Below are 26,598 nucleotides of genomic sequence, written 5' to 3'. Positions count from 1 at the left end.
TTTATATCTTATCAGAAGCAGTGACAACATGAATTTAAGCGCTCTGTTAAACTTGTTTTATGAGTGAGTTTGCTCTGTCTGCACCCCGCTGCGAGGGAATCCAAGACTTCGGGTTTCTCTCGGGATTCCGTGGGAAGGAAATCTTCCTGTCTGCTTTGTCCATACCAGGGAACGGATCCAGATCTCAGACCCCCGGTGGCTGCGGGGGCGCGCAGAAAACTCGGTCAAAGGGTTTCTCAACCTCTCTCTCCCTCCCTCTCTCACTGCGTGTGTGTGTGTGTGTGTTTGATTACCTGCGTGCACGCGCAAAGCTCTGGATCTCGTGCGTCAAGACTTGTGCACATCTGGTTTTGGCAGGGTCGCAGAGTTGCGGGGGAGGGACTATTTCAGTGTGTGTGTGTGTGTGTGTGTGTGTGTGTGTGTGTGTGTGAGCGAGCACGCTCTGCGCCTGAACTCTGTAATTCGCAGCAGATGACCACTTGAGGGGATGGAGGCTTTATTGGGGTGGTGAGCGCTCTCAGACAGCATCAGAGCGCACTGCAAAAATTAATTTGCTTTCTAGGAGATGCTGCTAAGTGATGAAGCCGCGTGCTTGATGTGTACAGCACTTTTCTCTCCACTTTTCGGAGCCACAAGTGGATTATGGACGAGTCGATCTCCAGCGTGAGAGAGCAGAGGGGCGACTGCACCTGAACAACACAAAGCGAATGCCGCATCACTCTCTGGCTGTGCCAGCCGCGCAGTGGGAATGGATACCGGCAATTTCCTCGCGGGGATGTGCTTTTTCCTGCTGTCGCTCAATGGGCTCGCCTCTTCCTCACCGGCGACAAGCTTTTGTCCCGACCGCTGTGACTGTCAGCACCCGCAGCACCTCATGTGCACCAACCGCGGGTTGCGCACCGTGCCCAAACCGGCCGCGCGGGTGTCCGAGGAGGTGCTGATCTTCAGCCTTGGGGGTAACTTCATTAGTAACATCTCTGCCTTCGATTTCACACGGTACAGTAACCTCGTGCGGTTGAATTTACAGTACAATCAAATACAAAATATTCACCCAAAAGCATTTGAGAAACTCTCCAGGTTGGAGGAGCTGTATTTGGGACATAATCTTTTATCAAATATCCCCGCTGGGACTTTACAGTCCCTGAAGAAATTAACTATTCTCTGTGGAAATAATAATGACATTAAGAAAATCACACCGGAGCTCTTTGCCAACTTGGATACTCTTGTTAAACTGCGTCTGGATGGCAACTCAATAGAATCTCTGCAGGACTCTGTTTTTAAAAGTTTGACCGGCCTACATTATCTGCACCTGGAATCCAACAAACTGCAGCACATTCACAGAAACGCTTTCTCCAAACTCACCAACCTGCGCTTTCTAAACCTGGCGCACAACAAGCAGTCAGCCGTGCGCAATGCCCTCACTTTCTCCCAACTCAAAGCTCTGACAACTCTGCTGCTGTCTGAGAATGAAATTCAGTACGTCGGGAACCACGTCTTCCAAAATCTGAAAAAGCTGTCCAGACTGTCCCTCAGCAACAACAGGATCTCTCGTCTGGAAAGCGAGGCTCTCAGGGGGCTGTCGAGTCTCAGAGAACTTCTGATTGACGGCAACGAGCTGGAGGAAATCCCCGCCGGTCTCCTGGACTCTCTGGAGCGCATCGAGGAGCTGGACTTCAGTCGCAACCGGATTTCCAGTGTGGACTCTTTGGCTTTTAAGCAACTTAAACATCTGAGGGTGCTGAAGCTGAAGAACAACATGCTCACCAGCCTGTCTGGGGACATTTTTGCTCTCAACAACGTACTTTACGACCTGGATCTCCACGGCAACAACTGGACGTGCGACTGTCGCCTGGAGGAGCTGAAAAGATGGATGACTGCTGCGCGTTCTCAGGGCAAACTGTTAACTGTTTTTGTAAAGTGTCATCACCCAGCAACTCTGAGGGGGAAATATCTGGACTATGTGAACAGCTCCCAGCTGCAGCCCCTCGGGAACTGGACCCACTTGTGCAGGAGCCAAGCTGGGCCTGAGGAGAGCAGGGGAGGTGGGGTGTTGGTAAAGGTTGGGGGGAAAGAGGGAGGAACTGCGGATATAATAAATCAGGAGGGGAGAGGTGAAGAAGGCCAGGTGGAGGAGGCAGAAGGTGTAGATTTGAGACAGGGCAGCAGGGATGGAGTCACAATGAGGAATGGGGGAGAGAAAAGGAAGAGAGAGGGACAGGTGGAGGTGGAAATCCAGGGAGACCAAGGGGGTCTAGAGATGGCAGAAGCCTCCTCTCTGCAAAGGAAGAAACCAAAGAAAGAGTCACTCAGTCCAAGATCACAACCTGCTGCTGAGGCTGCTGGGAAACGTGCCAAAGGTAGACGAAGGTCAAATGTCATTTCCAAAACTGATCCACCACCTACTTCCACTCAAGGTCCTGCTGGAAACCAGGACAGAAGCTCCACTGATCCAAACATAGGGTTCACCACCATTTCTTCAGTCCAGTCAAGAGAAAAGTTCGATCTTCTGAGGTCAGATCAGGAGGCTCTACCTGTAATCACAGATCCTTGTGTGTTCAACCGCCATTTTATCACTAATGTTTCAGTGGATCAAGTGACATCTAGTACTGTCACCATCTACTGGACCACCAGGGATCATCACCGCTACACACCAGGATCTGGACCTGGCCTAGATGAAGTCCACTACAGGATTCTGTTCGACCGCTTTGGCACTCCAGAACGTTTCCCCCGCTATGTTTACGCTCGTGGCACAGCTCGCTCTGTAACCCTTAGAGAACTCAGCTCAGATGTGACCTACATGGTCTGCGTGGAGGGAGTAGTAGGAGGATCTGTGTGTCAAGTTGCACCCCGTGACCACTGCGCAGGGCTCGTCACTCTCCCTGAGGGACTCAGCCGTGGAGGCCTGCTGACCTCTGACCTCCAGCTGGTGACAGTGGCCACACTGGCTGGGAACGCTGTGCTGCTGCTGGTCATTGGCGGGGTCTGGCTGGGGCGGAGCCTGAAAAGGAGGCTGCAGAGGAGGAAGACGGCCGTGCATGTGAGGCACATGTACTCCACCAGGCGACCGTTCCGTCCCACCGTGGCAACTGCATCAGTGTCCGCTGACTTCACCAGCTACCAAAGCAGCCGCCCAGCCCGACTTGCACCACTAGAGGAAGGGGACCTCATTGAGTTCCCTTGCGACCGCTTTCTGGACACTAACAGTGTTCACAGAGACAGTGACATGCAGAGATTCACTGACTAGAGCTACACCATGAAAACTCTAACAATGTTGACATGTGTATTGCTTGTGCTGCAAAACACAAAGTCCCCTCTCCTGACGCACCACTATCATATTAAACACACAGGTGTGTTTGTTGCTGTGATCAAACCAAGTCAACAATCCCACCATTTTGTGTTTTGGATTCTTGTTGGACCATAAGAATAACTTTAAAAGTGACTTTAGAACAGCTGAGCTCATCAGTGCCTTTTCAGACACCAGAGGAAGTCTAATCCCTCTGACTTCCTCTTCCTGCTTTGTGCCTTTCCTCTTTCATTTCCTTGCACCTGCGAGTGCTCTTAAAAGTGTGATTTGTGTGTGTATGTGTGTGTGTGTGTGTTTTCACATCAATGATTGATCACTGATTTCAACCATGGTGCTAATTTTGAGTTCAGAGACATCATATTGTCTCATGTTTGTACAGTGTGTAATGATGGCTGCTGGTTGGCAGGAAAAAAACAATGACACTTGTTTTGTATCATGTCATCTATCATGTTTTATACTTTTTTATATAAAATTCTGCATTACATGAAGAAGTAAAATCCCCAACAATGTGACTGATTTGTCATTGGAGTCTTTATGGATGATTTACCTCTATAGTAGATGTTACTGTATCTGTGGCTTTAAAATATCGGTTACATAAGCCACTAGGAATGTAAAGCTCAAGGGGATTATATTTCTAGAGATAGGGGGAATATATACATTTATAGAAATAAGGATTACTTGAATCAGCCTTTTGAACCCGGGGCTGTGTTTTGCTCCGCTTACACACCATATATGCCTCAGCTAAGCCGGACAGATATTAATTTCAGGACATGTCAGGCTGCTCAGAAATCATTTGGCATGTGAGTGGTACAATACATGTTTCAGGATATTTTTAAAACCAGAATGGGTCACTTGTTATTGACCAGCAATATCAGCTCTAACATGTTCCTCATATTTTTATCTATGGAGCAATTAATGAGTTTTCTTTCCCTGCTGCAACTGATTTCTGGTGCTTTAGAGGGAGAAATAAACAATGTGTGAGGGTGGGGAAGATAATAGCAATAATATGTTAGACGAGCAAATGTGTGTGCGTGCATCCGTGCTTTTGCATGCGTGTTAAGATGAGGTCTGGTAATAGTTAAACAGTCCCTTTGTGTGAGTAGACAGGGTGGGGTGCCTCCCACACTCACTCCAAATCAGGCACACATGCACAAAGACACATGGACACACACACATGGATGCACAATTCCATGGATGCAAAGTATATTCACATCACTAGGCGCTCCAGATGTCAGAACGAAAAGTTTTTGACATAAAGACATGTTAAGACTGTGCTTTAAAGAGTTTACAGTTGGAAAATTAAGTCCTTAAGTTTGGAGCGCTTTCCTTTACTGATGGTGAATATAATCAAACAAATTAAACATTTAAATTAATTCATAAAGACTATTTTAAAATGTGTCTTTGTGTGTTAGATATGATTGTACTGGCAAAACATAAAACAGGCTGTGATCTTTGCTGACCACTCCAGTTGTTACAGTCGACTACCACTAACACAACCAGTCACTAGATGGCAGACTAGACCATACTGTACGCACACAAACAAACTATAGTCTCATTTCTCACCATCACAAATTTAGAGACTTTTATACGATTGAAAACATTTTAAAACAATTAAAAAACACAAGGAAATACCAGAATAAGTGTTTTTTTTATTAACTGACAGGGATTGAGACACAAGGTGCAGTTTATAGTCATTTAGTGTCTTAGGGCAGTTTAAAAAAGTGCCTGAAAGAAAATACTGTACAATCATGTTTTACAATCATGGCTTTCCAAGACAGACGTGGGCTTGATTTTAAATCTTAAACATTTTTGTCTTAGTATGAATTATTTATAGAAAAATACATAGCTGCATCTGCACCAGAGAGAAGGCATAAGGTATGCAGATGCTCAGTTAGAAATATAAAACTAATATATAGGCTGTTTATTTTTAAATTAGTGCAAGATATAAGAGCAAAAGATGCTGACAAGTTGTGTTTCGATTGTGCGCGTGCATAGTCAGTGAGGCAATGGTGAGATTCGTGTGAGCAGAAACAGACATTTTCTGAATAAACACAGGATCCAGTTGCCATGTAACCATCACAGTTTTTAACAAGGCTTTCAGGAAAGGTTTTTTTTTTGCACCTGTTATGGAAATGTATCAGTATGTGGTTCTGGTTTCCTCTCCAACCAGAAAAGAAAGATGATAATAATGTTATCAGTGTTCACATGGATTTATGAATTCACCTATCCAGTTCAGTATTTCACCTACAATGTAAAGAGATCCACAGCTGAGTGAGACTTTAGTGAAGTTATGACAGAGAGATAATTCAGTCTGGCGGGATTCAGCCATCCAGTCCCTCCCCCCTCCTCTATGTGGCGAGGGCTAGCGTCCAGGCCGGAGGTCGTGCCCTGTGTCGCCTCCAGCTGTCGATGAGGTGGAGATGCTGTTGTGTTGGACGGCCTGCAGATGAGACCCAGGACCTACAGGGGTGGGACTTCCTCCTGGGCTCACCCCTGCAGCTGGACACAGAGACAGCTGTCAATCAGAGTCACTGATCCTGTGTGGATTGTCCGTTGTGTGGGCGGAGTTTGTGAGCATGTGCATGCAGATGAATGAAAACCCACTGCGGCTCGAATTAAAGGAAAATATCTCTTTTATTTTAACAAATGAATACTGTACATACAGGTAAAAAGACAACAATAGAAATATACGAACATGCCAATATTGCATCCGTCTTTGTTCTCTGAACACTTAAAACATAATGGCTGCTTCTATTTAGGCCACAAAGTGCTGTATGTTTTCTTTCATTTTAGGGTCACATACCATTAACCATTAACGTTAGTCTGCCTGGAGTGCAAGCTGGTCTGCACGGCAAAATGCCAGAATTTTGAATTGCACTTAATTTCAAATACCAACAAGATCTGGTTCATTAAATGATTATGAATATGGAAATGAAAGTGCATGTACTCATATTTGGAGACTGTGGGGTTAAAAGCTGAGTCTTTACTCTTAAGTGCTGTTCAGCTGCTCTCTTTAAGAAACACTTTAAGGTCCCTGTGTGTGCTGACAGGTAGCAAAATGTAGCCAAGGGGTATTCCTTTATGTGCACATACAGGGTATCTGAGTTATACCCTCATTGGTGGATGGAGATGACTGCTGTCAGGCGTCTGGAAAAGCTGCTGAGATTTCTAGCGAAGGGGAGCAGGGTAGGAGGTTTTACTCACTGGGGTACCCCTGTGCCTCTCTCTGCCGGGCGGTGACGGGACAGTCCTTGTGGGTGAGCAGAATCTGCTTCAGCTGACCCACCTCCGACCTCAATGACGTCACCTCGTTCTGGAAACACACAGAGAAGCATTAAGTATCCTTGAAGTGCAGATGGTGCGTACTTGTGTGCGTGCACAGAGCGTGTCTCACCTGTAGCTGCAGGTTTGTGTGCGTCAACTCTTCAGCTTTCTTCTCCAGCGACGACACCCACACTTTCCTCTTCTGTCGGCAGCGGGTGGCTGCTGCCCGGTTACGCTCCAGGAACTTCTGCCTGCGCTCGTCAGGGTCTTGCTCTGCTGTCCTCCTGCGACGGTTGCCCCCCCCTCCACCGCTGCAGCTACCACCTGCCTGCACTGCATGCTGGGAGTGGGGTGGATGGGAGGGCTGCATCTGCTGTGCAACTGGTGATAACTGCAAAACAAAAAAACATTTTAAAAGTGCCTGAGTGCAGAAACATGACACCAGGTGCATCATCACTAAGCTGATCAGTGAACATAAAGCATCCGTACCTGTGCCGGAACAGACAGGGGAGGTGCAGGAGGCGAGCCCTGGTGCAGATGAGGAGGAGGTGCTTGGTGAGCCTGAGCATGGTGGCTATGGGTGCCTCCGAGATGCTGTGGAGGTGGAGCATGGCATCGCTGTTGGAAGGTGAGGGGTGGAGCCGGAAGCTGTGGATGATGAGGATGATGGTGGTGTTGTAGTGGAGGTGCCTGATGACGCTGTGACATCATCTCCATCATGTGACCCATGGGTGTCACGGGGTTGTTGATGCCGACCATTGCTGGGTGGTGCTGCGGGAAATGATGGCCCAGCGTCTGTTTGGATCTCTGAGAGGAGATAAAAAGATTGAATAAGTACAAATGTGATGTACTGTACAAAGCATTCAACATACATAATTAATTCTAGCACATGTGCAGGACAATCACCTAAACCGATGTACAACAGGCAAACCTCACATATAGTATAAATGGGATATTTTCTAAACCCACAGACAAAGAGTTGTACATGTCATGTCTTTAAAAGAAAGATAACCACAGAGGAGCCTCAGTAATTGACCCTCTCATTATAACCTGTATATTTTCACATCCTCTCATTTAAACTGCACATTCCTTCTGAGTTTATTATGGCCTCTAGGAATGTTACAGACATTTTCAATTCTCAACTATCTCAAAGGCCGGTTAACATGGCATAAGAGGACATAAGAAGAAGAGTGGTTGCATCTGTTTTTAAAATCCCCCAGGTGCACCCTGGGACATGTGGGGCCAATCAAGTTATTTTCATATTTACTGTTATTTCTAATATGTGAAATTCAAGCCCTGTTTCCACTGAGCAGTATGGTACAGTTCAGTTTGGTACGCTTTTTTTCCGTTTCCGTTGTGAAAAGTTGTGGATGGTTCCAATGGAACTGTTCTATATCATCCCCAGTTTTGGTCCCCCCTCTGCTGGGGTACCTAGCACACAGATCTGGTACTAAAAGGTGGAGCTCTGAACACTGCAGTCTGTTGACTGGTCAGTGGAGGACGGTCACGATAAACGAGGTGCAGACTTCCATCTGTGTCACTGGTGATGAGGAAATACAGCGAGTGCTGGATGCAGCAGTGAGTGACAACAACCCCGCCCACATCTAAGGGTACTGGTGGAAACACTGGGGTCTAGATAGCCTTTGTGTATTGATGAATTTAAAACGACTTTAATTCAGCTGAGCCTACATGGATTTGGGGTTGGATTTTATCATGCCACATTTCCACTGCATGGTGTGGCACGGTGCTACTCAGCTTGACTCCTTCTTTTTTGGTTTTCCATTACTAAAAGTTGTGAACAGTCACTGGTACCTGGTACTTTTTTTGGCACCACTGTAGTAAAGGTTAAAAGCAAGCTGAGCCAAAATTAGAAGGTGGAGTTTGATCACTGCAGATCACTTATTGGTCAGAGAGAATCGTAGCAAGACACAGGACATCCTGCATAAACCTGCCATTTTTAAACAGCCAAGCTACCATCAAAAGATGTTGAGGATGATGTCACGCTGTGTCCCTATGGCGATCAGCTGAGAACCCTGCCTAAACTGAAGAGGTACTATCCATAGTTAAAAAAGGAGATATTGCTGAGTCAAAGCATACCGTGGAAATGGGACACAGGACGCTCTTAAGATTTTAACACCTGTGGGCAAACAAGTTCCTCCAACCTCCGTCTATTAGGCCTGTGTATATCTATTATTAAAGAAGGGCAAAGATGCCTCAGATCCTGTTAGCTACACCTCTACCACCCTGGTGAATCATTTTCTAATGCATGTCATGTTATGATCATTTGTATTCTGAGCATTAAAGGGCCTCTGACGTGGCCATTATGTAACTGGAGGCAGACAAATGTATAGAATGGATTTCTCTTATTGAAGCACTGGAGGACTGGATTTGGCAACACCTTTATAGCCTGGATCGTCGTGCTTTTTCATTATAATCTCACCTCCTCAAAGCCCTTTACCCTACTTTACTCACACACACATTACGCCTGAACTCCTGATAACTAGACAGAGACAATCTTTAAATCAAAGTTGTCCCAGTTAGTTGAGTGTGTTGTAGCCATAGAGGTCAACAATGTTCTTTGCAACATCATTTCCATATGTCTTAGATAATGTAATTTTTTAACACTCAAAGTTTCTGTTGAGGTTTTTGAATGAAGCTTTCAATGTCTTTTGTCGTATTTTATGACATCATCAACCTAAAAAAAAGGTCTTTGAAAAAAATATTCAATTTTAATAAATGATTGATAATTAAAATAAAATAAAATAAAAAATAATTTAAAATAAAATAAAAATAAATAAATATGATTCATTGGATTAATTGAATGAAAAAATGCAAGCAGCAGAGCAAACAGTTTTTTGACCGCAACGGCTATTTTGTTGAAATAAAAACATGTTGTGAATTTAGGATATGATTGCATCTTTCTTTTTCCAATAAATTTGAACTTTTGGACGTAATATTCTGGAGTTATTGGAAATGTTTGAATCTCACTAGTCAGTAACAATTCGACACAGCCACCTAAAATCTTATCCTCCAAATAGTATCTTACTAATAATATTAGTGTGGCCTAATCTTTTTCTGCAACTGTGCAGTTTAAACAGGATAAACAGATATGCTAAAAAAATATTAAAACTATTAAAAACTATTTGGTACAGCTTTTACAATGTATTAAATCATTCACAGAGTGTATGGCTATTCATTCAACTTCTCTAACTACTGTTCATTGGAGACAATCAGTCTGTTTACAAGCCCTTTGGATAGCATCGTACAGGAACATGTGACATATTTAAGCCACCTTTGGTGTTTTATAAAAGTATAGGTTGTAAAATTCAGCACATTAATTTATCACTTTTAATTTTCCCTTTAAAAAGGGTAAACACAAATTCCTGTTTCTGTCTTTTCTTGATGTGACACACAAATGATAAAACACACAGACTAAACACATATCTCACCAACAGTATGTTTGAATACTGCCCACTGCTGTCGCCGTGGTCCCAACCTGGTTATGAAACCACGTTTGAGCTGATGTGTGTTAAGCTAAACAATATGAAGAGCTTGTGGATATACATAAACATTTTCCATCTCTCTCATACTGGGTGGGGTATGTTCGACCCCCAACAGTGGCTAAATTGGTAACAGCAGATAAGCTATTTAACCTACAGGCCACTTCAGGTCAAACAAGCCTTTGTGACCAGTTCCCACAGTGTTCTACCTCTGCGTGTCTCAAAACTAAAATGATCAGCCACAGTGTCCCACTTAGCCCATCATCGCCTTTTCTCCTAATTATCCACAAGCGTGAAAACCAGCGTAGATAAGAGGGATAATGTGTTCCAATAAATGCTGCAGTCTGCAGCTTGATACCTTCACACTTTATCATTCCCGCGTATCATCTGACTAAACAGACTGTAAGAGCTAAATTAAACCTCATCTCACCTTTCTCCTACACTCAGCAGAGGAGACGGCGAGAGAGGGAGAGGTCATGTTTAGAGCATGACATCACCCCCCCACCCCTCCCCAGCAATATTGCTATCTGTTCCCTGTTACACAATATTTCTTTAAGAGAAGAAGCAGATTTTTTTTCCCCTCTTCAACCATTCAACAACGAAAAAAGGGAGCACATTTAGCGGGTGCCAAGGATGAGGTCACTGCGCTGTCTGTGCCAGCTTTGCCAGCCAGCCAGGCTGCCAGTCAAACACACATACGCACGCACAGCCGCACACACTGAGCAGGATGGGACACGAGTATTTCAGCTCTGTTTACTACATAGAAACACCCTGACACTGGGGCCTGTGATTACATCATGGGTCTCCTTGGCCTGGATGACACACCACGTTGATATTTCTGTCTGGAGGGATCAGTGAATGAAGACACAGAACTGTACATGAAACACTGATCCACTTGTTAAACGTTTACTTTTCCACTTCAGCTGAGTGTGGAGTTACTGTACGACGACGAGGCATGTTAATACACCTCCTGTGGTTTTACAGAAGCGGAGTCCTGTTTCACACCTTGGAAATGCAAAACACAACACCTTGACGAGACTAAATTACAAAAGAATAAAATTATATTGGTCTGGAGAAGAGGTGTGTGTGTGTGTATGTGTGTGTACAAAGAAGAGAGGTTCAGATTTGAACCCACGACCTGAGCAGCTCTGAAACCTGAAACCACTTTTCTTTTGCCACTCTATATACAAGCTCTTCACATGAAGTCATAACCTGTGTGTGTGCGTGTGTGTGTGTGTGTGTGTGCGTGGATGCAGGGCGATTTCACAGTTTTCCCTTTGAAGTTGCTTTTGATAGCACACATATATTTAACAATTCATACTACATGCACCTAGAAAGAGGAAATATAAAATTTACAAGGGGAGAGATTGAGAGCATGTTGACACAAGGAAAATAAAACAACCAAGAAGGCCAGGGAGAGCATGTAGATTGTGACTTCCTGCGATGCAGACCTGTGTGTGTGTGTGTCAGAGTGTAGAGTTACACTCTGTTTCCTGTCCATCCTGATTAGAAAGGATTAAGCCAAAGGCATAGTGTGTTTTGTGGCCTTAATTTTAGGGTAGAGATGAGAACGGTGGAATCATTAACAGTTAAAGGAATAGTTCGACATTTTGGGAAATAAACTTATTCACTTTCTGGCATGGAATTAGATGCTAACATTTCTACCTATCTCACATTTGTCTGTTAAATATAAGGCAAGCAGCTGGTAGATGGTTCGTTTATCTTAGCATAAAGAGTGGAAAGAGCTGGCCTGGCTCTGTCCAAAGTTTACAAAATCTGCCTACCAGCACCTCTAAATTAACATGTTCTGTCTCATTGTGTAATCTCTACAAAAATGTACACAAAAATATGAAGACAACAATTGAATCTATTGAGTACTAGAACCAGGAAATAGTCTGTCCCCCAGTGAAACTGCACATTGTCATTTTTGCTCCTCAGTTTACACAGGTATATTTGAAAATGCATCTGATGCCTGAGCAAGCTGAATTTTAGGTCACTGAAAATAGACCTTGTATAAAACTTCATCCAGGGTGAAGATTTTCAGACTCTTTTGTCAGTGCAGACACAGAAAACAGAGCTTTGGGCTTATGTTGTCAGAGTGCACACTGTTATCTTCTTTGTCATGCTTCACATTTCGTGCAATGGCCAATTTGACCAAAATAGTGCTGCCTCTAACCTTGCTAACAGAACTTTTAACATGTTTATACATAAATGCACAGTTACTGTTTGACTATGTGGAGGAACAGAGGCGTCAGAATGCCTTACAGGGGTCACTGCTCCAGGTAGCCCTCCAGGTCTGGCTTTTGTCAGCTCCTCACAGTGCTTCAACTGTGTTTTCAAGTTTTCATTCGACAGTGCTTGTGTGGATTTGATTTTTTTTTTTTTTTTGGAGAACTGAGGAGGGAAAAGCTTTGTTCTTAAAATCACCTGTGTATGTGTGGACCAGGGCTGAATTAAAAGCAATATAACATGTCAGTTAGTGAGCTCACCAGCTGCAAGTGGTAGCGCCATGCTCACTGTACAAATATGGTATAAATCTACGTCTAAATCTCTGTCGTAAAGTGAATCTGTGTTTCTGTGTATTCCTTTAAGGCAGTGGTTTCCATTGGGTGGGTCGCAGTTCAAAAGTGGGTTGTGGGCCCATTCAAGTGACTTGCAAATGTGTTAGGTTTTTTTGTAAAAAAACAAAACAAAACAAAAACACTATATTTTTAAGTACAGTAAATTTCCAGCACACACCTTTTATCATTAAGTGCCATTTCCTGCTGTAAAGTGAGCAACTAAAGGCTAGTTCACATTACACGATTTTCACCGTGATTTTGACGTCGCTGAGGATCTTGAGAGCCACCTTGGGTCGGAGGTGAGTCGGCAGATAGTCTGCCACGATGAGTCCTCGTGTATGAACAAGCCTACGAGCAGGTCGCCCCCTCATCTGTGACTCAGACTGGATATCTGGCATGCTAGAAAACTGAAGAAGTCTGACACGACTGACAAAGAGCATCAGTCAGTGAGAGGTGGGTTACATCCCACGTCAGCATGCAGGAAGATGGAAGAAATGTGAGGAGGACAAGCTGCAGGGTTGCCAGGTCCGCTTATTAGCTGCGACTTTGGGCTTGTTTTTTTGTAAAGTCGCTAACAAATATTGGTAGTTGCGGGTTGTGGTTTTTTGGGCTTGTTTCTAAAGTGGAGTTGTTTATTTGGGCTTGCTCTCTAAATGCCACCTTCCTCTATATATCCGTCTAATAAGTTATTTAAACGCATGATAGTCGCTTCTTTTGGGCTTCTTTCCGTAGCCCTGGTTGCTTGTTTCTCTCCCAAGGTCCGCCAACACTGACAAGCCGGCAAGCAACAACAACAATGGTGGCGTCCACAGGATCACGGGGAGCGCGTCGTGTTTGGACCCAGGCCCTGGAGGCAGATCTGATTCAACACTGGGAAGAATATCCATGCCTTTACGATGTGTCGTCTCCAAGTTTGGAGCATTATCTGGGGCTCTGTCAGCAAGGGCTTGGTGGAGAAATCTTGTGGTGTGCACACTGGGGGGGGGGGGGGGGGGGGGGGGGGGGGGGGGCTGGAGCCTATCCCAGCTGACATTGGGCGAGAGGCGGGGTACACCCTGGACAGGTCGCCAGACTATCACAGGGCTGACACATAGAGACAGACAACCATTCACACTCACATTCACACTTACGGACAATTTAGAGTCACCAGTTAACCTGCATGTCTTTGGACTGTGGGAGGAAGCTAGCCTGAGTGTCAGACTGAAGCTCCCAGAACCTTCAGTCTGACATCGCTTCCATTGAAGGCGATTTACAAGGGGGAGGGAATTTGATTTTTCCCTAACCAATCAGTATAGATCAAAGACTCACCCAGAATCTGATTAGTATCTCATTAGTATCCATGCCTCTGGGGTGCCGAAAACAAGCGAGCATTGCTTGTTTAAAATGTCTCCGTCGTCGTGCACGCCCAGCTGCATCGCCGTTAAATCCAGTTTAGCAGCTTCCTTAATTTGGTCCTCCATTAACGCGAGTAGTGGCGAAATACCTCGATAGCATCGTTAATGTGGTCTGTAGGATCTGTAGCGGTCGCCATTAGCGTGACTCTGATTGGCTAATCGCTAGACCCGCCCCCACCCCCGGCGTTCATTGGTCCTTCCATCGTTTGGACAAGATAAATCGCAAATTCATTGCAGTATGCCAGACCAGAGATGCAAGCCTACTCAGTTGAGTGGGCGGGGTCTGTGGTCTGGAACCAGGCTAGGAAGAAGCTGGAGTACCCAGAGTAAACAAAGGGAGAACATGCAAACTCCACACAGAAGGGCTCCCCCACCCCAGGTTCAAAACAGGAACCCTCTTGCTGTGAGGCGACAATGCTAACTGCTCCACTGTGCCACCAGAAGAAAAACTAAGCTTCTTTTCACAAAGTCATCATAACACAAGGTGAGCAACTGACATAGGAATTTTGGGGGGGTCCAGCTTTACTTTGTGTTGTCATATAATATATGTTGTGCTCATACAGTCGAAAGAATAGTGTTCATACTGGAGGAGAAAGGAAGAAACAGTAGGAAGCAGTAAGAAAATATCAGTCTGGTCTGTACCTGAGGTGAGGAACAGGAGGGGTTGTGTACAGGACCTGGTATACCCATTATACACGACATCTGCTTCTCTATCTGAAGAAGGAAAGAAATTGACACAAAAATAACCTTTCAACCGTGACAAGAAAAAGCTTCAGCACATACATAACCTCAGGTATAAAGAGTTCCTCACAAGGTCACATCCATTAGGAGTTTGACACTTTTGATTAATTCATACATAAGAGTGAAGTGATTTTTTCTGTCAGCCATGAATATTTCTAACTCGGGGATCTTGACCACTTTGGCCACTATACTTGCATCTATAAATCATAATGCACGCGTGTCTGAATGCAAATGTGTGTGTGTGTGAGTCTCCCAAACTTACGGGCATGTGCTGAGCAGATGCCCCTTGCATGGCGGGGTCTGGAAGCGTGCCAGGTAAGGAGGCTGGCAGCGGTTGTCTGTGTCTGTTCCGCATGTGGAGGAGGGATGACAGTGGCCCGGGAACCGGCCTGTGGTCAGCCACAGAGAGAGGGAGAGAGGGACGAGTCATGCCAGAGAGCTATCCACAGCTAAAGTTTCACTAACCCAGTTCAGAGAGAGGTGCAAGTTGAAACATTTATAGCTTTAACGGCAGATGGGGGTGAGGCTGAGATGGATAGACAAAAAAGGTCAATGTGGGAATGAAGGATAAATAAATGACATGAATCAATGCCGTGATAGAGGATAGAAGAGGTTTCAATGCACTGGATTTCTGTCTCCCAATACAGTGGAGGTGACTGGATTTTTGGGGGTGCTCAAATCTTGTCCCTGTTACTCTGCATAATCGACAAACCTCACTCAGAACAGTTTTCATTGGAGCTTCTGTCTGCTGAATGAAAAACTGTTTTGTGTATTACCCAAAATAATGGGGACACGTGTTTCTGGAAAGAGTTTTTTCAAGTTTAAAATCTTTAAAAGTCCTTTTTCAGTTCAGTGAACACCCACAATTTAAGTTCCATTCTGGAGCATATGTTGCCAGAATTGTCTGTTTTCATCCAAAATGGGCAACATATCATTTGATTAGGTGAGTAGAAATATAAATATGTATTTTTTTTTGTAATTCGGGCAGTTAAATCTGGCTATTTTTCCCTATTCAAATTATTATTGATTCATGACTGTGTGATAAAAGCCTTGTAAAATCTGTTTCATGTGTTTAATGTAGAAAATAAATCATTTTAAAAAGATATACTGTCTCATAATTGTAACTGTGGTGGTTTTGAGTTTGCCTCAACTTATACTTAAAAAATTAGAGCTGCAACGATCAATCAATTACTTGTCAACTATCAAATTAATCGACAACTAATTTGATCATTGATTAATCTGCTTGAGTAACTTTAAAAAACAAACAAACATGAAAGTCTCTAATTCCATCTTCATGAATGTGAAAATATTCTTGTTTCTTTCCTCCTCTATGACAGTAAACTGAATATCTCTGGGTTTTAGACAAAACAAGACATTTAAGAAACGTTATCTTAGGCTTTGGGAAACACTGATCAACATTTTTCACTAACATTTTGTGGACCAAACACCTAATCAAGAAAATAATTGACAGATTGGTAAATGTACTTGTTAGTTGCGGCCCTAAATAGAATAAATCTTGAGGCATGTCTTCGGATTCATATTTCTTCTTGCATTCCTATTATGCCACAAAAATAGGAGGATCTGAGTGTTGTCTTGATGCAGGTACATTTGCAACCAAGCTGCAGAAATGTGTGTGTTGTTTAACAAATGCCATCACACCCCTCTGGAGAAAATGGGGAGAAGACAGGCCTATCTGAGGTTCTTATTGGGCTGTTTGGTCTCAGTCAAACCTGGCAACTCTGGAAGGAGGAAGACATCTCAAAGGGGTAAATGTGGTCCCATAAAATCTAAACTATCTACAAAGCTGAAAACCACTAGAAGTTAATGAGAGTGAGAGAATATGCTGTTTCATGATTTAGGTGAAACGACACTTTAAAACTGAACAAATCATCCATTGAATGAAAAAAAGGAAAATGTTATTGTATGTGGAAAAAAAAGGCGTAAACAGAGGTCTGAGGTGAAGCAACGATGATGGAAACTATGAGGTGAAAAAAGTGAAAGAAAACAGAGATATGGGAAAAAGTGACAGCTTGAGAGGGAGGAGAGAAGCTCAGGGATCACAGCGGGGGATGTAGAGACCCGGGGTGCCATGTGCTGACCTAACCGCTCTGGCTCTCAGCCAATCGGACGGCGTGGGCCTCACTGGCCGCGCTGAGGTCATCGGCAATGATGTCATCACTGAATCTGGGGTATGCGGCCCGTTTTAACATACAACAAAGTACAGACAAACCAAAACAGCATTTCCTAACGTAACCACAACAGTTCGACCGGGCCAAGAGCCAGACACTCAGAGACCAGGTCACTATGGAAACCAGTCGTAAACATGAGGAGAAACAGTCAGACACACGATCCATGGTTCATTTAGTAACACTTAGCTGGTCTCACTGACTAACATGCTGTCTGGATTCAGCTGGCACTGATTTATGTACCACAATCAAGCGTCGGCACTCTCCCCACTGTCCTGTCCTGTCCTGTCTGGTCCTGGACAGATGTGTGGAGCTTATTATGTCATTGACTTACTTTTGGTAACTTGGTTCATCTGATCAACTGTAGGGAGTGACTGAGGCGTTGTTTATCTACAATGTGTTGCAAGGAGGAATCAGAGGGCTTTTATTTTGTAAGTCTGAGAGGTGAGATAAGAGAAGCTTTAAAATTCCTCCTTAGGCTCCAAAGAATTAAGAACAGTGCTACAAATGTGAGGTGTCCTGGTGAGCTGGGGTTTAAGGCACCAACCATGTGAAGTGAGACCTTTATTATATGTCATTCTCTTGTCTATCTCTCTCCCCTTATTTCCTGTCTGTCTCTACTTTCCAATAAAGGCATTAAAAATGTCCAGGAGACATTGTTGAGTGTTACAAATGTAGTAATGAAACTTCTCATTTTGATTTATTAGGTGATAACTATGCTGAAAACTTTTGAAATGATTAAAATACTAAAAGAGCAGAAGCGGCAGTCGCAATACATTTAGGGAAAGAAGCTGAACAGTGCTGACAGAAGTTTCAGGAATAAATAAAGTTAATTTAAGTGTTAATTTAAGCCCAAGTGTTTGAGAAAAAATAAGTTTGAGCAAAATAAAATGCAGCAAAAACTGATTTTTCTTGGAATAAAAATACATTTTAAATACTTATAATTAGAAATATTTATCCTAATCCAGCAGAATTACCAATTGCAAACTATGCACGTTAGATTAAAACTGTGGAACGTATAAATGTTGTGTATAAAATCTGCACTAAATCAATGCTGTTAATTTTTACAGTTAATTATGTTACTCAGTAAACACATGCTACGTCTGTTTTGTTGTATAACTGAAGAAATTCCTATGTATATGAGTGTATGTACATGGATATGTATATGCATGTGTATCTGCTTATTTGTAGATGTATCTTTATATATGTATAAGACAGTTAAGGAGCTGCATGTATTGTCAGCCACAATGTTGCTATTTCCATTGCCTGAAGTCATGTGGAATTTTAATTGGGGATTAATTTAATAAATCTTAATTTGACATGGCTAAAATATAACAAGACCATTTTTCACATCAAACAGCACGCTGCGAGTTAAATTGGTGTGACATTTTTCATTAAACCCACAGTATATTTAATGAGATATTCAGATGACATAAATCCAAATCCAAAGTTAAACTGTCAGGAAGAGGGAAAGCAGCTGCTGGGAGCTGGTCAGATGAAAGACAGAGACTCCTCTAATCTGTCTGTTGAACTGGGTGATAACCAGGGAGCCATGGGAGCCGCACAGGCGCGGAGAGACTCTGGTTCTGAGTCTTAACAGACATAACAGAGGCAGTGTTTGGGTGGCAGGGTGGGTAGTGTCAGTGGGTTTGAGTGGGTGTTGTGCAGCGGTTCTCCATCTCTTTTGCTACGACTTTGTTCTCTCAGTAAATTGATGTTTGATTTTTTTCCCCTCCTCTCTCTCAGTTCATTAGTGCCGTGATAAATTATGCAGGGGGAAATGCCGGTCTGTGCCAGACAGAATGAGTTATAATACGTCCAAAACAGGATGGGCGAGACAGGGTGAAGGAGAGGAAGAAAGAGCGAGAAAAGGCAACATTAAAAGGAAATATGTGTGTGATGAAGAGATGGAGTGTTGCTGCATGGATGAACAGATGAAGTAAAATCTTTACTGCATGTGTATGGATGCCTTTAGGTATGCATGTGTGCATGCAGCCGTACTCACCCTGAGTGTGTGAGGGTGGAAGGAGCCTGGGTGATGACTGATCCGGACTGCGAGGAGGACAGAGCTTGCTGGGCAGCCAGGCTGCAGCTGGGGCCCATCAAGGGGCCATGAGACTGAGGGTGCTGCAGGGGATGTGTCTGGGGATGGTGCAGCGGCGGCTGGGGATGTGGGTGCTGAGGCTGGGGTGGGTGCTGGAGCTGAAGCTGGGGTTTGAGCTGCTGCTGGTTCATACAAGACGGCCCATTGTGAGACAGCGTCTGTGGCAAGAAGTGGGAGTGACAGTCAGCTGGGAGCATTTTGAACTGGCAGTATCTGCTTTCAGTTAGCGTGTTGTTTGTGATCTGAGGTGATTTTGATGTGTGCATGCGTGCAAAGGTGCGTGTGTGTGCACGTGCTTGTGTGTTTGATGTCTAGCTGTTTAATTTGCAGGGGAGAATGTGATCGCCCGGTGTGTCTTTCCTCGCAGCAGGTCAGATATCTGCAGTCGTCTAATTGGGTCTGACTGCTTTTATCTCTCTCACACTCAAGTGTCACTCAAAACACTAACCTGACAGACCTCACAAGCAAACACCTATCAGCAATATGGCACAAGTCAACATTGCGTTTTGATTCTTGTTCTTTTTAAGCTATCATCAGCCAGAGACAGAATATTAAAATATTAGAGTTTCTGCTACTTTTTGGTTTAAAATGTTGTGTGAAATGTACCTGTTTGCACTTCTCCTCTTCTTGTGCTTGAAGAAACTCCTCCTCTATCTCCTTGAACAGACCAACCTCTTCACAGTTCTGCAAAAATCTTGTTGGCGTTGGCGTCTGGTCTGGAAGCATCACACACAAATACACAAACAGGGTTAAAGATGAAGAGACATTCATGTATCACAGCCCTGCCGTCCACACTGCAATGCCAAGAGGAGAAACAAGCCTCTTCTCGGCCGCCACTCTCTGTCTCTCACTGTGATAACATCAGCCCGTCTCTCTGAGCCGTCTAAACATGCAGGGGTCAAAGGTCAGCCAGGCTCTTTGTTTTGACATGAGATTTCCTGCAGGAGGCGTGACAGGGAGATATAGAGAGAGAGCAGAGGGAGAGTCTGCAGAGGTTAGGTGCTCATGCTTACATCCAGATGGACAGCTGTTTCTATGGTAACAGACGGTGTCACATGGCAGCTTTCTGACCATGAGTCTGGATCATGGTGGCGCAATAGAGAACAATGCTTGGCTAGAACGGCTTCGTAGGGGCTTTCACTTTTACAGCATTAAAGTTGTGATGCGCACCTGGGAAAAAAATGTCTTAAATGTTGTTTTGCATTTAAAATGGCTGCAATATGTTTTATTTAATGTCTTAGAAGAGTAAGAACCACAGCATTAATACTTTGTTCTTACATGCAGTGCACACATATTGTTTGACTATGGTTCTTTTGAAAGCGAATGACACAAACTCTCCACACTGACTCCCATGATACATAAATTCTCTTTGGTTTGGCTTTATGACTTTTCTTCTATCCACTGTTAAGGGAAAAATAAGTGGAAGTGGATGTGGAATTTCTATTTTGGTTTTCTTTTAATTTTTCAAGCAAACATGCAAAACATTTTTCTAGTTCCAGTGTCAACTGTGAATATGTTCTGCTTTTCTCTGTATTTTATAATGGTAATAATTGGCCAAGAAAAGTTGTCTGAAGGTGTCATCTTGGGCAGTGGGTATTTATGATTTACTTTCTATTTTTTGGCTATTTTGTGAGACTTAATAGACAAAAGAATTATGTGATTAATCAAGAAAATGCTCAGCTTCACTGCAGCATATTTACTAAAGCTGCAATGAATAATTGATTAGTTGTCAGCTATTAAATTAATCACCAACTAATTTGATAATCTGCTAATCGGTTTGAGTATTTTTAAGAAGAAAAGTCAAAATTCTCAGCTTCTTAAAAGTGATTTTTTTGTGGTTTCTTTACTCCTGTATGACAGTTAACTGAATATCTTTGGGTTGTGGAAAAAACAAGACATTTGAGGATGTCATCTTGGGCTCTGGGAAACACTGATCAACATTTATCACCATTTACTGACATTTTATGGCCCAAACAACTAATCGATTGGCAATTAAAATAATAGTTGCAGCCCTAATATTTACAGGACGTAACCCAGTGTTTGTAGTAATAAATCAAACTAACTGTCCACCTGATATTGGTCAATATATGTTCACTTAATCGGCAAACTAATACAGTGTCATTGTCAAACACTGGTGTATCCAGTAGCAAAATGAGGCATCCAAGATTCTCTCCTGTACCCACCTGCACTCCCCTCACTGTCCACTTTACTTTGACCATTATCCAAATAAAGAGTAAAATATCTACGAAGGTTTGTGTTGACCCGTGCACACCTCACTCCCTGTGTTTTTAAATCAAAATCGGTCACCGATGGTGTCATCAGTGTGTTTGGCCTAATCTGATGGAGTACAGTGAACATGTTGCAACACGAGCAGCTCTGTTTCACAGTACAGACCATCTGAGGGAAGGAAGCCTGTATCGAGCTTATCTGATTTCCTACTGTATAACGTGGCGTCATCATTTTTTCATCAAGCACCGATTCTGAAATGATGTCATCACAGATACAATCAGACAACAGCTGAACTGAGTGACAGACTGTATAGCGCGTCCAAGCAGTGAAAACGTGAAGATTATTCATGGTCACGGGGAGATAAGGAGGGCACACACAAACTTCATATGAGTTCTAAGTGGACGTGGGAAACAAGACAGGCAATGTGGGGTTTTTTTCTGTAGGTGGTTTAGTCTGCGCTCACTCACCAGTAAAAGCCGTATCCGCCTTGATGGAGGAGAACTTGAGGGACATCTCATGCTTGTGGCTGTGGATGATTAGATGCTCCTCTAACTGGAAGCGCTGCAGCACAGCGACAGAAGGAGAAAGATATGAGGAGATGCGTGCAGCTGTGTAGCATGATGACATGTTCAGATAAATCAGATGACGCCTCTTATAGCTGACTAATCAGTCATGATGGTTTTAGTCAGTTGAGTATTTCAGAATATTTATTATTTCAGATGATAAATGAATGAAACATGTTGTATACAACAACACATTCAGAAAAGTTTGGACACCCCTGATCTAGAGGATAAAAATTGGATCAGTCCAGATGTACATTTCTGGGGAGGGACACAAGGAACATGTTCCTTTCAATATTTAGAACATGTGCATTTGTCCTGTCCAAAAAAAGACATGAAAGTGGCAGAGGATGTCTGTGTTTTGACAAAAACATTTTGCACGACAAATTAATACAGAAAAAGGCACAAATTGGTGCAAAAAAATCTCCAGAATGCAGAAAATTAATAGTTTGACATTCAAAATGTTCTGATTGAGAACCTGTTACCCCAGTTTCATATTTGTTTCAGTGCTGAAACAAAACCTGTCCAATGTGTTGCCTTAACAATATAGAAAATGAGCTCCATTTAGGGTTTCACTTTCCTTTTTTTGTTTTAAACTGAGCTTTGTTTAGCAAGAAAAAATATATTTGTGAATACAGTTGATGCAAAAAGACTGAGACGGCTGTTCACATATGGAACGTATAACCTTGTCATTTATTTGGAGAAAGCCTGGGAGAAGAGAAAACAAAGATAATCTGTAAATATTTGATCGTTCCTTGTGTGAACAGTTAAATTTGGATACTATTTTTGTTTTAAGTTTGTGTTTTCTTTCCTTTCTCACAGTCTTTACATATGCAAGACCAGAGGGTGTGTGGAAAACAGTAGTGTCTTGTAATGCCATGTGGGATGGGCCAAATCTGGTATGACACAGAAGTAATAAATGAATGCTTGAATGCCACCCTGTGTTTAATGTGTCAAATAAAACCTTAAATATGAAATCTTGAAAATCCTATTATTATCCTCCTGTCCACAGTTTATAATCATGTGGTAATGACTATTCTGGCACAAACAATTAATTATCTTAGTCTGTCACGTTAATAATCCAGTTTGATACTGATAATCACAGGCTTCATTTTCCTGCGAAATAATTTTCATTATTGCTGTTTTGGTGCACGAGTAACACAAACATACTGTATTCAACTGACCTGAGAGCAGCCTGGGGCGCCGCACACATAAGGCCTGTCCTGTTTGTCATTCATGTCATACACAAGCCTACAAAACAGAAGAAGCAAGAACAACACATTAGCCTGCATCCTCGTCATATGGGGAACTGCAGTTTCTCTCTCAGCTCACAGTTCCTGTGTGACGCTTTCATTCAGCGGGCAGCCTGAAGTTCTATATTTTTAATTACACAAAGACAATGCCCTCAGATAAATCAGGCACCGAGCTGGTATGATACAGTTATACTCCTATTATCACGTCTTCATTGTGGAAGCGGTGTGTAATGAGGTCGATGCCACAGATGATGGATGTTTCACCCAGAGACACAACATTATCTCCAGGAAAATGATCCCTTTGGTGCCAGCGGGAGAGCAACAGCATCGCAGTGTATGCCAGGGAGTCATTTTTATTAGGACGAGGACTATAATAAATACAGTCTGTTTGTGTTTACCCTAACTATTCATTACACATTACTAATAATGTGTAAGCACCTGAGGGGAATCATAGCCGTACGGGAATCATGATCTTAAGTTTTTATGGTTATTATGGAACAAAGTGTGGTGCGATTAAGCTTTCAACAGGGCATCAATTAATAATACAAGCGTGATGAGAGAATACACGCTTGCTATGCATAAAAATAAAGTCGTCACGGGGTAAAAATAACACAAACACAGAACAGAGCACAATGATAAACCCACATGCAGCGCTAACCCAGCTCCTCAGTGGAGATATTAAACCAGAGATGGGGGGTAATTATGATTTATTTGAAGTGCCACTGCTGCTGACCCCTCATTTTCCACTGGGAGGAAAGGAAGAAGCCTCTAACTCCCTGGCCTCAGGCGTTCCTCTGAGCTGTGTGTGCCCCAAACAGGACTCACACACTTGTAGAGAGGTCAACAGGGTGACCCCCTCGCTTAACTTTAACCGACGGTTGCAGGGAGGAGGAGGAGGAAGCGATCGAGAATTGTTGAGAAATGCGTGGGACACTTATTCACAGGTACACACACGCTTTCCCCTCAAGCAAACTTTGGGTGTGCGTGAGCAGAAAGCGCTGAGAAGACAGTAAAGTGAGTCCTGATGTTATGGGAAAGAGTGAGAGCGTAAGAGAGGAGCGAGGAGGGAGAGGGCAAAAGTACATGCTTCCATAAGAAATGGAAAGTGTGTGGGGTGGGTGTTGGTGGTGGTGGGGGGGAGGTTTGGAGAGTGACATTAGGGTGATGGAGAGAGGAATGGAAAGGGCAAGTGGCAGAGAGAGAAAGAGAGGGAGAGAGAGAGAAGGAGGAGGACACAATGAATGGAAGAGAGCAGGAATGAGGGTGGGAGGTGGCGGAGGGAGGGCTGCAGTGGAGGACTACTCCTGACAGGTTTGAACCTGCCTCAGCCCCCATTTTCCAACCCCTGCTAGTAGAGGTGACTTCATAGGTGTGTGTGTAATCGTGTGTTTGTTTGTGTGTAACAAAATGGATCAAGCAAGCAAGTGTCCACAACAACACAGTTAGAGATAGATAAGTAACTTAGAAACTATTGAAAAAGACAGTAGGTGTGTATGTACAGTAACTGCAATATACAGCTTCTTCCTTATATCCACATTACATAATGTGATATTTAAATAAACAGATAAATAGATGGGTAGATAACTGGAGGTCCATCACCACTTTTCACCTCTCTGTCCCTCTTTCAGCAGCACTTGTACAAGATGAGCAGACTCAGCACATTTTCAGCAAAACCTTCTGTCAGAGCGGTTACATCAATGCGCAATGACGTCACCCTTAATACATAAATCCAACAACAGACAAGGCAACATGTTGCCAATTCAAAACGGATTAAAGCCTATGCGTTGATTTTTTTTAATACCTTTGGGGCAACTAAGTCATAAGGCTTTTTTCCCGCCTCCTCTTGTCACAATGAATGACATAATACAGTTTTAAAAACCACCATGTGCTTGCGAATCATCTACAACATCCAGCTTTTAAAACAATGAGCCAACTTTACTTACTTTCTACTTCCTAAAGTTGCCATGTTTGATGGATGAATGTCAACATCGACAAGCTCGCGCCGGCTGGGAGCTCATTCAGCGCAAATTACGCAGCGGTTCTGACCCGCAAATGGTCCGGTCAGCGTCTGTACGTGTCCCCAAGAACATGCCGGTGTGTTTCCTGTCTCTACCGCTCCGTTTAACAACCTGTTCAACTCATAAACAAGCCCGGCACAGCTGTATGGAGAGTGCTGTCACACCCCCCTAAATAGACACTCGCGCTCAGCCTCGTCCGCCTGATGATGAGACTTCACCGGGACACTCCGCTAAGCTCCAAACTTCTCCGTTAACTTCCCAGTAGCGTTAAAAAACAACACATAAACACACACAGACACATTCAGCAGACTGAGTCGGCGTCAGGCGAGTGCTCGCTGTTGAAAGTTTGGTGAATGGAAGTAAATTGCGGAGGCTTACCTACAAATAGAGAGGGACAAGCGGCGCTCCAGAGAGGAACCACGTTGGACTGGAGCGAGATTACAATACGTTCTATTTACAGAAGCATTACATCACCCTCCCGGTGACGTCACGTGGGATTCCTGAACTTCTAAATCATTGCGGTCCCGTACGGAGAGAGGGATTGAGGAGGGGGGGCGGGGTTACGACACCGGCCGGTAGGGGGACGGTCGGGAAGGCAGCAGCAGCATGGTGGCGGAGCTGGACCCACAGACGAGTCAGACACACCAGAGGCAACGTGACGGGACACGGGGCAGATCGGGTGGGCGGAAGAGACCCAGGTTTTTTTTTTTTCCTTCCCCCCCATTTTCAGCGTCTGTCTAAAACGGGACGTCCCAGCGTCTGTACCGAGTTTACGCATCGAAATGAGCGAGAGCCCCCGAGGTTTTTAAACTTTTCTGAGAGATATCGCTTCTGATTTTTTTCTTAGAATAAAATATTATGGAACATAAACGGGCTTGAGGTGAGGGGATATTAGACTGAAACCGTCCCCAATTTATCCAAATAAATTAATCTGAGAACTTCAAAATGCAACCATAATAATAATAATAATAAATTAAAAAAATACAAACTATGTATTCATTATGATAAATTGGTCCTGCTATAATCTCAAATGACCCCAAAAATCACTTTCCCACCACCCTTTATCTCATCCTTGAGATCAAGGCCTCTTTTTAAAGATATATATTTTTAAAAACCCAAACACATTTATAATCAGACCACCATGTATGTAACATAACTTAAATGGAATTAATAACCATAATTAATGCAAATAGATGCGCATGTTCTATCACAATAATTATGAACCATATTATATTATAGGATTATAAAGCCTCTCCCTGGGTAATGAAATTAAAACATCTCAAAGTTGTTTCCCAATATTAAATTTGAATATGGATATATCTGAATGTAGTTCTGCTAAGGTTGTTGCAATCATGTGGGGCAGCTAGAGTCACGTTATTACCAGAATAAATAGTAGCCTATACATTGTAAGATCAAGTTATTATTGGGTCATACAGTAGCCTATGTGTAAGATCAAGTTATTATTGGGTCATACAGTAGGCCTA

The 26,598-nt window shown here is 43.4% G+C and overlaps 2 protein-coding genes across 4 annotated transcripts; one reads left to right on the top strand and one right to left on the bottom strand.

The window, feature by feature from the left end:
• Positions 1-444: 444 nt before the first annotated feature.
• On the top strand, positions 445-3,816 carry tril (TLR4 interactor with leucine-rich repeats). The gene has a single exon (XM_033636535.2). The coding sequence runs from the start codon at positions 749-751 to the stop codon at positions 3,242-3,244; it is 2,496 nt and encodes an 831-aa protein (XP_033492426.1). The 5' UTR covers positions 445-748; the 3' UTR covers positions 3,245-3,816.
• A 1,115-nt stretch (positions 3,817-4,931) lies between these two features.
• Positions 4,932-25,625, bottom strand: LOC117263157 (cyclic AMP-responsive element-binding protein 5). Of its 3 annotated transcripts, none has more exons than XM_033636335.2 (11): positions 25,493-25,625; positions 23,028-23,094; positions 21,751-21,844; positions 19,661-19,770; positions 18,956-19,212; positions 15,027-15,153; positions 14,666-14,737; positions 7,058-7,375; positions 6,699-6,959; positions 6,509-6,617; positions 4,932-5,803 (listed from the first exon to the last, which is right to left on the bottom strand). In XM_033636335.2, the coding sequence occupies exons 2-11, from the start codon at positions 23,079-23,081 to the stop codon at positions 5,667-5,669; spliced, it is 1,539 nt and encodes a 512-aa protein (XP_033492226.1). In that variant the 5' UTR covers positions 23,082-23,094; positions 25,493-25,625; the 3' UTR covers positions 4,932-5,666. The 3 variants fall into 3 exon arrangements, with proteins under 3 accessions (XP_033492226.1, XP_033492224.1, XP_033492225.1); XM_033636333.2 differs by lacking the exon at positions 25,493-25,625 and adding an exon at positions 25,040-25,322; XM_033636334.2 differs by lacking the exon at positions 25,493-25,625 and adding an exon at positions 25,040-25,322 and having other exon boundaries at positions 4,943-5,797.
• Positions 25,626-26,598: the final 973 nt, after the last annotated feature.

The sequence above is a fragment of the Epinephelus lanceolatus genome, chromosome 16, assembly GCF_041903045.1.
Source record: "Epinephelus lanceolatus isolate andai-2023 chromosome 16, ASM4190304v1, whole genome shotgun sequence".
Taxonomy (NCBI): domain Eukaryota; kingdom Metazoa; phylum Chordata; class Actinopteri; order Perciformes; family Serranidae; genus Epinephelus; species Epinephelus lanceolatus.
The sequence above is the reverse complement of the archived record's forward strand: the minus strand, read 5'-3'. Positions and strand labels throughout refer to the sequence as shown.